Source organism: Mirounga leonina, unplaced genomic scaffold, assembly GCF_011800145.1.
Source record: "Mirounga leonina isolate KUSES-001 unplaced genomic scaffold, KU_Mleo_1.0 Mir_151, whole genome shotgun sequence".
Taxonomy (NCBI): domain Eukaryota; kingdom Metazoa; phylum Chordata; class Mammalia; order Carnivora; family Phocidae; genus Mirounga; species Mirounga leonina.
This window is the reverse complement of record NW_023270377.1, coordinates 17,859,408-17,875,312: the sequence shown is the minus strand read 5'-3', so window position 1 is coordinate 17,875,312 and position 15,905 is coordinate 17,859,408. Positions and strand designations below refer to the sequence as shown.

The following is a 15,905-nucleotide window of genomic DNA, read 5'->3' as shown; positions in this document are numbered from 1 at the left end:
GAAATCTGAATTCTGAATCATTTATAAATGAGGTACAGCTGAATGAAAAATTTGAACACATAAAGTTTTATTTTATTTATTTTTTAGTGGGTATTTTTTTAAGTTTATTTTTTTTAAGATTTTATTTATCTGAGGGAGAGAGAGAGAGAGCACAAGCAGGAGGAGAAGCAGAGGCAGAGGCTGAGGGAGAAGCAGACTCCCCGCCCAGCAGGGAGCCCGATGCAGGGCTCCATCCCAGGACCCTGAGAGCATGACTTGAGCTGAAGGCAGACGCTTAACTGGCTGAGCCTCCCAGGCGCCCCCAAAACACACAAAGTTTTATTTGTTTAGAAAGCATTGTTGCACTCCACAGACTTCAGGAGGAGAGACAATGTCAATGGATAAAACAAGCTTCTCTTACAAGAATAGTTTTACTAGTTCAGAGACACTTTAAACAAGTAGAATTAGGAACAGGAAAATATTAAAATTAGTTTCGATTCTCTGCATCTGAATCTCAGTCTGTATTCAATGAAATTAAAGAAGATGGATACAAATCACATTTGAAACAAAAACTAGAGCTTGCCAGAAATCAAAAGAAAAACATCTCATCTACCTCAAGAAACAAAAATATTGGCTCAAAAATATCTCCTTGTTATACTTGTGGTGAGCAGAGCATAACGTATAGACTTGCAGAATCACTATGTTGTCTACCTGCAAGTAATGTAACATTGTGTGTCAACTGTACTTTAAAAAAGTTATCAAACAAGAGATGAAATTATTTGAATAAGGAAGAGTCAGAGAATTGTATTTGAAGTTAGATTTATAACTTCATCTCCTCACGTTCTCTTGAGTAGTGTCATACCAGAAACTGCTTTTCCAGCAGCTTGAAAATTTGCACACAAAATACACTTAAAACTTACCAGTGACACCTTGCTATATTTTCTTTAAGAGATCACTATTTTTAAAAAAGAACAAATAATTTTATTTTCAATGATTTATGATTACATTTTAATTTGGACTGCTGTTTAGTGTTTACTTTAAAATTTATTAGTTTTATATTCTAATAATTTATATTAAAATAATAATGTATATTTAATACGCATACTTTTTAAACTTACATTTTTATATTTAGTTATGTGTGTATGTATAGGTCTTTCTTTTTTTTTAGATTATTTATTTATTTGAGAGAGAGAGAGAGAGTGTGAGCGGGGCCTGGGGGGAAGAGCAGAGGGAGAAGCAGAGAGCTGAGCAGGGAGCCTGATGCAGGGCTCGATCCCAGGATCCTGGGACCATGACCCGAGCCGAAGGCAGACGCTTAACAACTGAGCCACCCAGGTACCCTGTGTGTATGTCTTTCAAAGGTATTCAGAAACTACTTTTTAAAATGTTGAGCATTTTGCTGTAAAAATAAATGTTTTATATAAAATAAATACTGAAGAGGTGCCTGGGTGGCTCAGTCGGTTGAGGGTCTGCTTTCAGCTCAGGTCATGATCCCAGGGTCCTGGGATGGAGCCCCGCATCAGGCTCCTTGCTCAGCAGGGAGTCCACTTCTCCCTCTCCCTCTGCCCCTCCCCTCTGGGCTTGTGCTCTCTCTCTGTCAAATAAATAAAGTCTTTAAAAAGAAAGAAAGAAATACTGAAATATCAGTGAAGTCATTTTGTCCTTATCTATTAACCTCTGACAGTGAATAATTATTGATGCCGTGATTTGAACTCACTCAGAATAGTTCCAATTTTACATTTCATCTAAATCAGGGTTTCTCAGCTATTGGCTAAATGTACTATTGACCTTCTGAGCCAGATAATTCTTTGTCGGTGGTGATAGGGACTGCCCTGTTTATCTAGAATGGATAACAGCATCCTTAACGTCTCCGTTAAATGCCAATAGCACCCTCCCCCGGCTCCCGTCCACCCTCACAGACGGTCCCTGGCTGCAAAATTGCCCCCCATTGAGAACTGTTGGTCTAAATGATACTGCCCTTGACTGTATGGAAAGAACACTAAACTTGGAATCAAGGTGTGAGTTTGAAGGTTAGTTTTACCTCTGTCTATAAATGTTTATAAGCACACATTTCAAAAGAATACAAAAGCTACCTGGCTATTCAGTCTCATGTCTCTGCCCGTTTCCCCCTTCTAATTTGATATTCCAACCACAGCACAAGTATTTCTAATCCCTCATTCTCATTAGTCATTCCTTTGCATTTGTGTCTCTCAGTCAGGAATATGGTTCCCTACTTTCCCCCTGACCAACTCTTACTCCTTCTTTAAGACTGAGATTTTCTTATCTTTGCTTTCCTAGTTGTCCATTTCTTTTTCTTTTTTGTTCTACTTTCTAAAATATCTTCTTGATCTTACATTGCAACCATCCTTCTGATTTTTTATTCTGTGATTATATTTTTTATTTCTTTTTTAAAATTTATTTATGAGAGAGAGAGGGGTGGGGGAGAAGCAGACTTCCTGCTGAGCAGAGACCCCGATGTGGGGCTCGATCCCAGGAGCCTGAGATCATGACCTGAGCCGAAGGCAGATGCTCAAATGACTGAGCCACCCAGGTGCCCCTATATATTTTTTTATTTCTAAGCACGTTCTTTGTTTTCTGAATATCTTTTTTTACAGTTTCTTCCTCTTGTGTGTTAGATGAAAAATCTGCTCTCTGAAGATATTGCATTAATCATTAGTAGTATGTCTTATAACTATACATAATATATAATTACATATAATAAAATATTATTATATATAATAATTAGTATAGTTATATTAATTATATTTTTTATGTTCCCTGCATTGTCCCTACTGCCTCCCACCCCCACATTTTTTTCTCTATTTTGGTCTTCGTCTTTCATGGGAGAGATAGCCCCCAAATCCTAGTTTGTTCCTTCCTATTTGAGCAGAGGCACTTAAAGGCCAACTGAATACTCTGCAGGCACAGGCAGGACTCAGTGCTTGGCATCTTCCCTGTAGGGTGATTTGGTGGGGACAACCATTTTGTTGGGAACCCCCAAATGCCAGTATCTGTGGATCTTTTCTTTTAGGTCAGCCGGTTCCCCTACAGAAGAAGGCTGCAATTTCCAGCCTCGGGAATATGAACTTGGCGGCCTATGCTCTGGCAGCGAGGTATAATCAGGGTGCGGTTTCTCCTCCCGCCTCAGCTGCATCTGATGACCCTAATCCCAGAGTCCCTCTGGTCTATTCTCAGGGGAGTATACCTCCTGCCTTCTGTTGGCTCCCAGGTCAGAGGAGGGAATCAGGGAATCTAATTGCTCTTTATGTAGATCTTCAACTCCTCCTTCTGTTTTCAGCCCCAGCCTTCCATCCGACCTTCAGTTACCTGTTGCTTCCCATCCCAAACCTTTCTAAGGCCCTGCAGCCCAAACTGGCTTGTTCCCCAATCATCCCTCTTTTGTAACCTTTCCATTTTCCAAGGTGTTTGCCTTTTTTTTTAAGTAGGCTCCACGCCCAATGTGTGGCTTGAATTCACCACTCTGAGAGCAAGGGTCGCACACTCTGCTGATTGAGCCAGTCAGGTGCACCCCCCCCACACGATTTTTTTTTTTTTAAGATTTATCTATTTATTTTTAGAGAGAGAGAAAAAGGTGTGGAGAGGGGCAGAGGGTGAGAGAGTCTTAAGCAGACTCCATGCTGAGCACGGAGCCTGATGTGGGGCTCTATCTAACCACCCTGAGATCACAAACTGAGCCAAAACTAAGAGTTGGACGGTCCAGATGGTTTTTAAAAATCATATCTCCATGTACTGTTTCTTCTGCTCTCTTTATTCCTTTATTGTTATTTCACTGGAGTTTGAGAAGGGAACAAACGTAAAATGTGTGTGCTCAATACCATATTTAATAGAAAGTCTTTTTTCCACCTTCCTAGCCTCTTGTGTACTCAGTCTTCCTCCCTGCCCTACCTGTGAGGTGTCTGTAACATTTGTGATCCCCTTCCTGTGGCTGGAATACCTTTGGCTTCTTGTCTGCCTGGAGAATTCTCCCTGTCCTTCCCCAACCCTGCTCCTGAGTATTCCTGGCTCCCTTTTCTGTGTTCTATAGCCTATGCACATCTATTAGAGCATGGTTTTCAAACTAGGAGTCATGAATTAGTGGAGCATGAAATCAGTTTAGGGAACCTTAAATAGCATTTATTTTATATTTCTATATATTGGGATGAGGTGTAAAATATATTTCTTGGTGTGGGTCAAGACTGAATAAGTTTGAAAGCCACTGTATTGGGGCACTTTTCACTTTGAATTAGTTGTTTATGTGTCTTTACTACTAGACATTGAACAGCTAGGGGGTAGAGACAATGAGTTAGTTACTCACCTTCTTTATGCCCAGGGTATTATTAAGATCCGACCAATAATGCTGGTCAATATTTAATGGGTTGAATCAAGTATATATGAGATCACTGTGAAACACATAAAGTCACATGAATTTGAACTAGGAGTCTAATTAGCTCGCACAAGAGCTAGGGCACTTGAAGAAGACAAGTGACAGTATTGTCACAAAGATTGTATGTATATCACATACCCGAGGCAGGGAGGCTGACCTCAGCGAAGGTAGAGCCCTCCTGCTCTATGGATCTCCGGGGATCTGAAACCCTTTCCAAAGAGCTTCCCCATCCTGGTTATCTCACTTAGATATTTAAATACCTTGCTATGATAAGGTGTTTGATTATTGAGTTATCTTGAAGAGATTTGGGATTTCCCACAAACACTCTGAGAAAACCACCGCTTATGATTCCTCTTTTCAATTGTTAAGAAGGTTATAGAGTAGATTTCAGGGAGGCAATGTTGTATCATGAGATACCATGGGACTTAAAGCAATATAAAAATCTGGCTCCAGATCCCATCTCCATAAGCAAATAACTTAGCTCAAACTCAGTTTTCTCATCTGCAAAATGGGAACACGTAATACCCACCTCAAAAGGTTTTCATGCGGGATTAAATAAACTAACACATGAGTCAGAGCAGGACAGGATAGTTAACAAAACAATTTTCCTTTCCCTTTCTGTATGCCCTTGTTCTCTAAGAGTTGATTGAGGTGGAAAACCACTGAACAGACACCATTATGCTAATATTTGAGTTGAATTGGGCCAGAGACATCCTTGCTGACATCCCCACTTTGACCTTGTCTGCTGACCCACTTGACCTGCTGACCCCTCGGGCACCTGGGTGGCTCAGTTGGTTAAACGAATGCCTTCGGCTCAGGTCATGATCCCAGGGTCCTGGGATCGAGCCCCGCATCAGGCTCCTTGCTCAGCGGGGAGCCTGCTTCTCCCTCTCCCACTCCCCCTGCTTGTGTTCCCTCTCTCGCTGTGTCTCTCAAAAATAAATAAATAAATAAATAATAAATAAATAACCTGTTGACCCTGAAATAAGAGGTGTCTGGCCCTGGCCCCACCTGCACAGTTTTGGGGAACTGATTTCTGCTGGTCCAAGGAGGAGGCCGCTGCTCAGTTACTTGCAGGTGAAGCACAAAGCTGCCTATCAGGTCTGTGAAGGCTTTGCTGGGCTACAATGAGGGACTTACGCAGTGCTCAGATTGTTAACTGATACCTTCTGACACAGCTTGGTCAAGGTAGAAATGTTATTGGATTTCCCTCCTTTATACCTTTATTCAGGAAGCGAGGAGCCTACATCCAAACTCTGCATTAGGGAGTGGTGACTTTGATCTCTGTTCGTCACCCTTTTTAAGTCTTGGAAAGCTCCTGGGCTGTTGATCCGCACGAATAGCTGAATCTAGACAGTAACCCATGAGTTAGGAGAAGTCTTGCCTGAGAAAAGAGAAGACTCAGAGCTTCACTCTTTCTTGTGGTCTCTGGGGTGTCTGAAGTAAGTCTTGTGGCGGTTAAAACATTTTGGCTCATGCCCACGAAACAGCTCCAAAGATTTTATTTTTAGAGTTCTCTAAGCCTTCGGTCATCTGAGCATCCGTGGAGCGGGAGCGGGGAGAGGCACTGTTTATCTTTGTTTAGTCTGCTCCAAACAGGGTTCCAAAAACTGAAAGCCTACAATTCTAAAGCCACTGATGAATGTAGAGAGAAAAAAAAATTCTTGAAACCAAATGATTATAGTTTAATATGAAGAGGATGATTTAAAATTTGACAATTGTATGTTAAAATCAAAGTACTTATAAAGCCCTGGAAAGTATTTATAATTAAAAATAAGTAAACAGAATATTGATGGACAGATTATAATGTCAGTATATCAGGAGTCTTACCAGAGCCGTGAGGAGGAGTTAGGGAGCTCAGAAATCACTCTTCTGCTACCACCAGAACCAACACCATATGTAGACAATATACCGGCAAAAAGTTCCAAGTGAAGGAATCAAAAGTTCATTTTTATTAATATGAGCTTCCATAACAGGTACATCACAAAGGAAGCTTTGGAGTGCAAGACAAGGAAAACTTTGCTAACAAGGACACTTCCTCTCATATGACAAAAGGTCAGATGTGGTGCTCAAGGTGTTAATTTATTAACGACCCTGGGTCTTTTCCATCTCTCTTCCTTGCCATCTTCAACAGGTTGGCTCGTCCTCTCTGCTTGGCTCCACTCAAGGTCACAAAACGCCTGCCTAAGAGCTGCATGTCACAGGTAATGTTTAGAGCAGAAATAATTGCTCATCTGAATAGATAGTATAGGGGCGCCTGGGTGGCTCAGTTGGTTGAGCGTCTGCCTTTGGCTCAGGTCACGATCCCAGGGTCCTGGGATGGAGTCTCCCATCAGGCTCCTTGCTCAGCAGGGAGTTTGCTTCTCCTTCTGCCTGCCACTCCCCTGCTTGTGCTCTCTCTCTCTGACCCCCCGGAAAAAAGATAGTATGTATGGGGCGCTTGGGTGGCTCAGTTGGTTAAACGTCTGCCTTCAGTCTTTAAAAAAAAAAAAAAGGGGCGCCTGGGTGGCTCAGTTGGTTAAGCGACTGCCTTCGGCTCAGGTCGTGATCCTGGAGTCCCAGGATCGAGTCCCACATCGGGCTCCCTGCTCAGCGGGGGGTCTGCTTCTCCCTCTGACCCTCTTCCCTCTCGTGCTCTCTGTCTCTCATTCTCTCTCTCTCAAATAAATAAATAAAATCTTAAAAAAAAAAAAAAAGTCTGCCTTCAGTTCAGGTCATGATCCTGGGTCCTGGGATCCAGCCCCGTGTCTGACTCCTCGCTCAGAAGTCTGCTTCTCCCTCTGCCGCTCCCCCTGCTTGTGCTCTCTCTCTCTATCTGTCAAATAAATAAAATCTTTTTAAAAAATAGGGACACCTGGGTGGCTCAGTCGCTAAGCGTCTGCCTTCAGCTCAGGTCATGATCCCAGGGTTCTGCGATCAAGCCCCGCATCAGGCTCCCTGCTCTGCGGGAAGCCTGCTTCTCCCTCTCCCACTCCCCCTGCTTGTGTTCCCTTTCTCGCTCTCTCTCTCTCTGTCAAATAAATAAATAAAATCTTTAAAAATAAATAAATAATTAAAAAAATAATTTGTGCATATAAAGGTTTTTTTAAAATCATGAATGAGGGAACTGGTAAAGAATACAAAAAGTTGGTGTTTTCAAGGAAGAAATGTGTATATCAATAAATGAACAAAATTACTAGGTTGGTTACAACTGATTAACATTCCACAGGGCAAAAAAATAATGCCGTTGGGGTTAGTTTCTTCGAGGCTATATATGAAAAACACCTTATCAATTTCCACAGTCAATGCTACAAACTGTAAACTGGGCTTTTATCAGTAGTGGATTGTTAGCCAAATATAACAACAGTTGTTGTTCCAAGAGCAATAGATGAAGGTCAAGTAGGCTTATTAGAAAAACTCCAGCATTCTATTTTTTAGCATTATATTTTTTAAAGAGAATAATCATCATTTTGTCTTTTTTAAAGTTAAGGATAAATTTTTCTTTCCGATACAAATTGTATTACATGCTTTAACCAAGGGGAATGAAGGCAGCTTAATGGGCTTAGAGCAGCTGGGCTCCCTCCCCCCAACCAAAGTTTGCAAACCATTAATGGGATGGTGGGATGGAAATCAACATAGTGAATAGGCAACCAGATTTTTTTAAAAATGAAATAGAATAGGATAGCAGAGTGTATCAAACATAATAAGGTCAAGTGTCAGTTTTGGCCCCCATGAGTGTGTGTTGGGTTATAAAATGTAGTTATAAAATGGGTATTAAGTGGTGCTGGTGGTTAAAAAGTTAGAAAAACACTGACTTAGGCCATTTAAGATTCATCCTGGGGGCTGCAAAGCGACCCATGTAAAACACAACTGTTTGGAAAAGGGTGACTAAAATCATGGTTTTGTCCTCAAGGAGAGAGCTAGGGAGAGGCTGTTGGGTAGACAGCCAACAGAGTGGGCTACGGCAGGAGACTGGCCAAGTGGTGCTCAATCCCGTCCTTCTCATCCTCAAACCACATGAGCTAAGAAGCCTTCAACAGTCTTGGCTGCTATGTGACATTAAGTGACCCAGCCCCTGCTTTACTACTTCAAGCTCAAGATGGTCCACATATCATAAAATGTATCCTTTATTTCCCCTTGTGACACTCGTCTTCTCCCAAATATCTGTTTTCCTTCACTGACATAATAATTGAAATTTGATCTGGGCACATGGCCATCCAGCTAAGGACTACATTTCCCAGTTAGGGAATGAGCATGATGGACCTAGGTATGATCATGTGACTAAGTGCTGATCCATCCAAAGTGCACAGAAGTGATGTATGCAAATTCAGGGTCATACCCTTAAATCGCTGGGGGTGCCCTCCTTCTCCTCTCCCTCATTCTGCTGCCTGGAGCAAGGACTCATTTGGGACCACATGGACAAAAACAACAGCTTAGGGTGGGGTAGCCACAAAATAGGAGGTGTCCAGGTCCTTGACAGGTGCTTTCATACCAGCCCTGGGTTATTACACAAACAAGAAATTAAACCTTTCTTGTTTATGCCACTGGTTTTGAGTCCCTGTTATGGCAGCGTAACTTGTTTCCTATCTAACGTCCTCTTCTTACACACGATTAGTGGAAAATAGAAGTTTGAAGGGCAGAGCTACATAGACATTTGGCACATCTGTTTTTAAGGTGTGTGGACTTAAACCATACTCTCAGACAGTAACTGTTTGCCTTCATGTCTGGGTTCAAAAACCCAGCAGGCTCAGGATTAGATAGAAGGTCAGAGAAAAACAATTCTTGCCCATGATGGATGTTGCTTAGATTATATTAAATCATATCCAAAAAATTTTTTTCAAGATTTTATTATTTTTTTAAAGATTTTATTTATTTGACAGAGAGAGAGAGACAGTGAGAGAGGGAACACAAGCAGGGGGAGTGGGAGAGGGAGAAGCAGGCTCCCCGCAGAGCAGGGAGCCCGATGCGGCGCTTGATCCCAGGACCCTGGGATCATGACCTGAGCCAAAGCCAGACACTTAACGACTGAGCCACCAAGGCGCCCCAAGATTTTATTTTTTTAAGTAATCTCTACACCCAACGTGGGGCTCAAACTCACAATCCCAAAATCAAGAGTCGCGTGCTCCACCAACTGAGCCAGCCAGGCACCCCATATGAAAAATTTTTAAGTAAAAAAAGATAGTCAAATATTAGCCATTTCATAAGTTTAAATCTAACAGAACTGATGCTGGATTTCACAGATAAGGAGTTTCGGAATTCACAAATGGCAAGCTCTTCAACACGTTCTTTCTAAAGGGCCTAGGTCAAAAGCTACATCCCCATGGCAGAGGGCCCTTATGTGTAGACCCGTATCAGGAGCCTCCACAATGTCATCAGCCTGACCTCAGGTTGTGATCAGAAATTCTGACAAAGCCTTGAGAAATACCCTGAATTTAATGGGATGACTTATAACTATCTTAAAACAAAGTGAAATCAAGGAGTAATGGCAGTTAGCCATATTTTTGTCAGAGTGTTTGGGAGGAGGCAAAAGAATTAAGTAATGATATGACTTAAGCCCATATATGTGAGCTACAAGATCAACCTCTTTTTAGGAATCTCATTGTGTCCCACTGCAGAAAACAGAGTATTGCAGATAATCTCTTTTCCTGTCCCCCAGCCAGTATGACAGTATGGAAGTACGGCAGATGGCCAAACTATAGGTTAAATATTACGGGACCCATGGTTTTACGAACACTGATTCTCTTGGCCTCAATTCCAAATTCTTGGGAAAGAAACCAATTGGCCAAATATTGCCAAATATAGCAGATGTTCCTGGTGCCCTGTGCCACATTTGCTTGGTCCATCTATGACTTCAGCTGCCCCTACGGACAGTTCATATAATCCCTAATGGCTTCCCACCTCAAAGCCCAGCTTTGCCATTTCTACTTCAAGGCAAAGCGTCCATAGCTCGGTCAGCTTGCACACATGTGCAGACTGGCTGTGCAAAGTGGGCCAATATATCACTGAAGGGATAAAATGGGGAGAGTTATCACCCCCAGCAGCAACTCCCAACTCATGGCAGTTGGGAGTCAGCCCCGCCTTCTGTCCTTTAGAAAGACAATTCTGAGGTGCATTCTACATGGTTTCCCCTATAGTTCCCAGTGGCATTGAGCTCCTATTACCACAGTGGTAACCGCTCAATAACATTCTTTATTGGTTTCCCTTCCTTCCTTGTCTCTCTCTCTTATTTTGGTTAGGATTACCTCCCACATGAACTACCTGCACCCAAATCCTTGTCTCAGGCTATGCTTTTGGGAGAACACAAACCTAGACACCCAGTACGTGTCAGAGGATTACTCCCAGACCAATCATCTTTGGGAGGGCAGAAACATGGCTGTCCTGAGCCACCCCAGGGTGTGAGGGTGGGTTGAGGAAAGCAGCTGTCAGAATTTCCCTGAAAGAATGGCCAAAGGTGCTCCATACACTAACCCAATGTTTGGCTGAACTTTTGATAGAGGTAAGTCAAAGTGTTTCCTACAGATAAGGTTGGAATTTTTCTCTAAAGAAATTTTTGAGTACTTTATAATTGCTCTGGGAATAGAATCCCCCCCCCCCATTTTATCCCTTCAGTGATATATTGGAAAGTTACTTATTTTAAAATATCTATCTCATATCTAAACTCTCTACTGAGTTCTCACTAATTCTTTTATTATTATTATTATGTTAATCACCATCCATTACATCATTAGTTTTTGATGTAGTGTTCCATGATTCACTGTTTGCGTATAACACCCAGTGCTCCATGCAGACCGTGCCCTCTTTAATACCCATCACCAGGCTAACCCATCCCCCCACCCTGAGTTCTCACTAATTCTAAGCATTGCCCCCACTCTGGTTCAGACCATTATCTCTTGCCTGGATTACAACAGCCTCCTACCTGGTCTCCCTTTTTCCAATCTCATACTTCCCCTGATCTGTTCTCCACACTGAAGCCAGAGTGCCTTTCCCAAAATACAAACCTGATCATGTCACTTCCCTGCTTTAAGCTATCTCTAGTCTCTTGTTATATTTATGTTGAAATTCTCAATACTGCTGTGGCCTCCACTATCTGAGCTAATTTGGCCCCTGCTAGCTCTCCAGCTTCACTTCCTGCCAGACTGGGCTTTTTGTACCTAAGATCCAGATGCCCCAAGCTTTCTTTTTGTTTTTATTTAAATTAATTTGTTTTTATTTAAATTTAAAAATTTAAATTTTATTTAAATTAGCCAACATATAGTACATCGTTAGTTTCAGATGTAGTGTTCAATCATTTATCAGTTGCGTATAGCCCCTAGCTTTCTTAAAGCTCATCTAAAGGACCTCGTTCTCTCTCTTATCTCCAGGTCTTTGTCCCTGCCGATTCCTCCGCCTGGAATACCATCTCCTTCCACTCTGTTCCTTTCTCCCTTGGCTTTCACCTAGCCAACATCGTCTCACCCTTCAGGGTTTTTTTGTTTTGTTTTGTTTTTTTAAGATTTTATTTATTTATTTGAGAGAGAGAGAATGAGAGAGAGCAAGCACATGAGAGGGGGGAGGGTCAGAGGGAGAAGCAGACTCCCCGCCGAGCAGGGAGCCCGATGCGGGACTCGATCCAGGGACTCCAGGATCATGACCTGAGCCGAAGGCAGTCGCTCAACCAACTGAGCCACCCAGGCGCCCACCCTTCAGGTTTTGACTGAGAGAATACTTGTCCACCCTAGACTGGGGGTACCCGAGATGTATATATATTGCCCTGTAAGTCATGTCTTTGCATATGTCATCCAGTTGCTTCTTCATATGTTTTTATTAATAAGCCCCGAGGGGCCCCGCAGCAGCTGAGCTACTACTGAATTCTCACCTGTGAGAACAGATGAGATGACATCCTGACACAACGTACTTCATTCTTATGTCAAAACAACTTCTAAAAACAACTTTTGAACTCATATCAAACCCACAGTAACAAAACCACACAATTCTAGGCACTGCGCTGGGTGCTAGGGACCCAGAACAAGATAGAGGCGGTCCACGATTTCCCAGGACATTGATGTGCATGTGTGTGAACAGCCTATTACAATAAGGTGATATGGGCGCTAGCACAGAATCGGGGAGATCACACGGTCGGTGCTCCTAACTCAGACTGGGGAGGGTCAGGTAAGTCTTACAGAAAGGGCATCAGAGGTAAACCCGGAGGAAGGATCCGCAGATCCAGGGGGAAATCTGCACTGGGAGGAAATACGGGAGTCGTCAGCTCGTGGACAGTAAGAGCCCCTGTGGCAGTGAACGAAAGCGCGAGAGCGAAAGTATTGGAGTGAGGAGCGGGCGAGGGACCCAACTGTGAAAGACCCCAAGCCACCCCAGCCCTCCTTCCCCAGGATCTCATCCAGCCTCGCCCTCGCCGGCGCTTTGGCCAGTCCCGGAGCTTAGCCCGCTCCCACCCTCCCGGAGCCGCGCGCGGTCACCGCCCCCAGGGGAGGGCGGGACTCGGCTCTGCAGGGGAGGCTCCTCCCGCCGCCCAGAGACTGCGCGGGACGTGCCCGCCCTGCGCGATGACGTCAGCACGCCCGCGCGCGCCGGGGGGGAGTGGGAGTCGCTGGCCGCGAAGGGCTGAGGCTCCGGTAACCCCGGCAGGGCGGGGGGAGAGGGAGGGGCGGGGCAGGAGCCCCCTGGAGTGCGGGGTCGTGGTGCGGACCCGGAGCGAGAGCCCTAGACACGCTCAGCACCGCTTCCTCTGCCAGCAGGCCCCACCCGGCCCGGCGATGGAGTTTCCGGACCTCGGGGCTCACTGTTCCGAGCCGAGCTGTCAGCGCTTGGGTGAGGGGCGGAGCGCGCGGGGGGCGGGGCCGGGCCGAGCGCGGCTTGGAGCCGCAGGTGGCGCGAAGGATGGGCTCCAAGGCTGGGCTCCCGGGCTGGCAGTGCCAGAGGAGGGCGGGGATCGAAGTTGGGGGCGGTGGCTAAGGGGGCGTGGCTAAGGAGATAGTGGCGTAGGACCGGGTGCAGTTTGTTGCAAACTGGGCGGCGTTTTCCCTTCCCCTGAGTGGAAGGCTTGAGTGAGTGGGAATGACGTCGAGGTCCCGCTGGACCTGCAGTCCGACCCGCTCCCTGCAGATTTTCTGCCGCTCAAGTGCGACGCCTGCTCCGGCATCTTCTGCGCAGACCATGTGGCGTACGCCCAGCATCACTGTGGATCTGCTTACCAGAAGGTGAGGGGGCGGTGTGACGGCGGGAGGGGGCGGGTGGAGGATGCTTGCAGCATCTCCGGAATCCCTCTGCCTCCCATTTCCTCTCGTTTTTCTGAAGCTCAGTGCTGGAAACATTGTTTCCTTGTGCGTTTATAGGGCGCATATCCAGGTTCTTTCAGGGAGGCTGTTTCAGGACCAGAGATTTGGTTGGACTGGGAGCGGGCCACAGACTGACCCCTACTCCTTCTTAACTCTAGGATATCCAGGTACCTGTGTGCCCACTCTGTAATGTGCCTGTGCCTGTGGCCAGAGGGGAGCCCCCTGACCGCGCTGTGGGGGAGCACATCGACCGAGACTGTCGCTCAGATCCAGCACAGCAAAAACGTAAGGTAAGCGTTGGAGGGGTTAGCCGTGACCCAGCTGGGACCATGGATGCTTGCAAACCCGAACAGCTGTTATGATGGGATTGGAGAACGGGGTCAGAGTCTCAGCAGAGACAAACCTTCCCTCTGCATCTCAGATCTTCACCAATAAGTGTGAACGCTCTGGCTGCCGCCAGCGGGAAATGATGAAACTGACCTGTGAGCGCTGTGGCGGAAACTTCTGCATCAAGCACCGTCACCCACTGGACCATGATTGCTCTGGGGAGAGTCACCCAACCGGCCGGCCAGGGTAATTGCAACCAGGTCCAGTACTTGCCTTTGGGATCACCCCATCCTTTTGGAACTGACTCAGCCTCTATCGTTACAAGTTGAGGAGCTGCAAACCTGTTGCCTTTAGCTAGAGGAGTCTATTTTAGCTTCCTATTCAAGTGCGTATTTTTCCAGACTGGAGGAACTCCCCTCCTGACTTCCTGGGTAATGTCTGGGAGGACATGCAAGCTGACTGTTCTTGGAGGCATGCCAAGAGTGTCTCTTCCCTACAGACTTGCCGCCATCTCCAGAGCACAAGGTTTGGGTTCTTCTACAAGCACCATCCCCAGCCCAAGTCGGACAGTGTCTTCATCTACCTCTCCCAGCAGGTAGGCAGGCCTACCTGTTTCTTCTCTCCCTTTTTTCCCTTCACATCTCTGACTTCAGCCTCTTGAATGTCTGCCGTAGAGCAACAACCCAGTCTCCATCCAGGTCAGCCCCTCCAGTGATTGCTCTGCAGAATGGCTTGGTGAGTTGGGCAGAGCTTGGGGGGGGGGAGTGGCAGAAGCAAACCCTCCCCTGCCCCCGCCAGGAGAATAAAGTCCAAGGCAACTGGTTTTCTTTCTCCTCTTTGCAGAGTGAGGATGAGGCTCTGCAAAGAGCCCTGGAACTGTCCCTGGCAGAGACCAAACCCCAGGTCCCAAGGTACCTCCTCTGGTGAAAGAGAGTGGGATGTGGGCAAAGGCTCAGTTTGGAGGGAGGGCGGTGGGACCACTCCAACCCCATGCAGGATAATAATTAAGAACTTGGGCTCAAAATTCAGCTTATCAACTATATGACCTTTGACAAGTTCTTGAACCCATGAGGGTTCTTAATTTTCTCTAAAATGGGACCGTACTACTACCTACCTTGTAGGGTTGTGGAAAGACTGAGAGAATACTCAGAAGCGCTCAGCACAGGGATGCCTAACAGATCAGATGCTCACGTTTTAGGTATTACTGTCATCCAACTTGCGCTATTCCTCCCTCCCAGTTCTCAGGAGGAAGAAGACTTAGCTTTAGCACAAGCACTGTCAGCCAGCGAGGCAGAATACCGACGGCAGCAGGTATGAGGACTGGGGAGAGCTCAGGTCCTGCACTGGGAGGAAGGTGGGGAGGGGCTTTCTTCAAGTGGCAGAGAGTTTCGGAATGGTGGTCATCCTTTCGTTTTTGGTGTGACTCCAGCCCACACTGGGCTCTGAAGTGAGGACTGGCCCTCATTTCCTTGACGTCGCACCCTGTCTTCCCTTCCTTCCCCTTTCCTTGCTCCAGGCCCAGAGCCGCAGCTTGAAGCCGTCCAACTGCAGCCTGTGCTAGGGCCCTGGGCTTGGGGAGGGAGGCTCAGCTGAGGAGGACTGTGGCCCCCACACCTCTAGGGTACACAGGCAGAGGAGGCTGGGAGCAGCCAGGAGTGAAGACAAGGAGGCCATCTCCAGGGAGCATCAGGAGGAGCACCTTGTGGAGCCAAGCCTACAGAAGGCCCTGGAAGAGAGCAGCTAGAACTGTCTGGTGGGTGGGCCCTTGGCAAATGCTGGCCAGGCCCCGGACAGCCCCCTGCATCATGTCATCCCCTTTACACTGAGGCTGCCCCCATCTGTAGGGGGCAAGGAGGGGCCTGGAAGGAATAAAGGATCTTGGCAGTCACTAAGACCTCCAAGTGGTGTGTTTTTTTCTCCTTTCCAACCGAAACCAGAGGAGTCCTGTCAAGAATGTGCCC

General features: G+C 46.0%; 1 protein-coding gene across 3 annotated transcripts; it reads left to right on the top strand.

Annotated features, from left to right (window-relative positions):
• The first annotated feature begins 12,886 nt into the window (after nt 1–12,886).
• Nucleotides 12,887–15,836, top strand: ZFAND2B (zinc finger AN1-type containing 2B). Of its 3 annotated transcripts, none has more exons than XM_035007101.1 (10): nt 12,887–12,954; nt 13,078–13,150; nt 13,445–13,539; nt 13,776–13,907; nt 14,039–14,190; nt 14,444–14,539; nt 14,619–14,679; nt 14,788–14,855; nt 15,183–15,255; nt 15,461–15,836. In XM_035007101.1, the coding sequence occupies exons 2-10, from the start codon at nt 13,096–13,098 to the stop codon at nt 15,503–15,505; spliced, it is 777 nt and encodes a 258-aa protein (XP_034862992.1). In that variant the 5' UTR covers nt 12,887–12,954; nt 13,078–13,095; the 3' UTR covers nt 15,506–15,836. The 3 variants fall into 3 exon arrangements, with proteins under 3 accessions (XP_034862992.1, XP_034862994.1, XP_034862993.1); XM_035007102.1 differs by having other exon boundaries at nt 12,939–12,954; nt 13,075–13,150; XM_035007103.1 differs by having other exon boundaries at nt 12,921–13,150; nt 15,565–15,836.
• The last annotated feature ends 69 nt before the right edge of the window (nt 15,837–15,905 follow it).

What these genes read in the sequence shown, in the direction of transcription:
- ZFAND2B (XM_035007101.1), top strand. Translation starts at nt 13,096, where the DNA reads ATGGAGTTTCCGGACCTCGGGGCTCACTGTTCCGAGCCGAGCTGTCAG. An exon ending in GTGGATCTGCTTACCAGAAG is followed by an intron (nt 13,540 to 13,775) that starts GTGAGGGGGCGG and finishes TCTTAACTCTAG; the next exon opens with GATATCCAGGTACCTGTGTG. An exon ending in TTGCTCTGCAGAATGGCTTG is followed by an intron (nt 14,680 to 14,787) that starts GTGAGTTGGGCA and finishes TCCTCTTTGCAG; the next exon opens with AGTGAGGATGAGGCTCTGCA.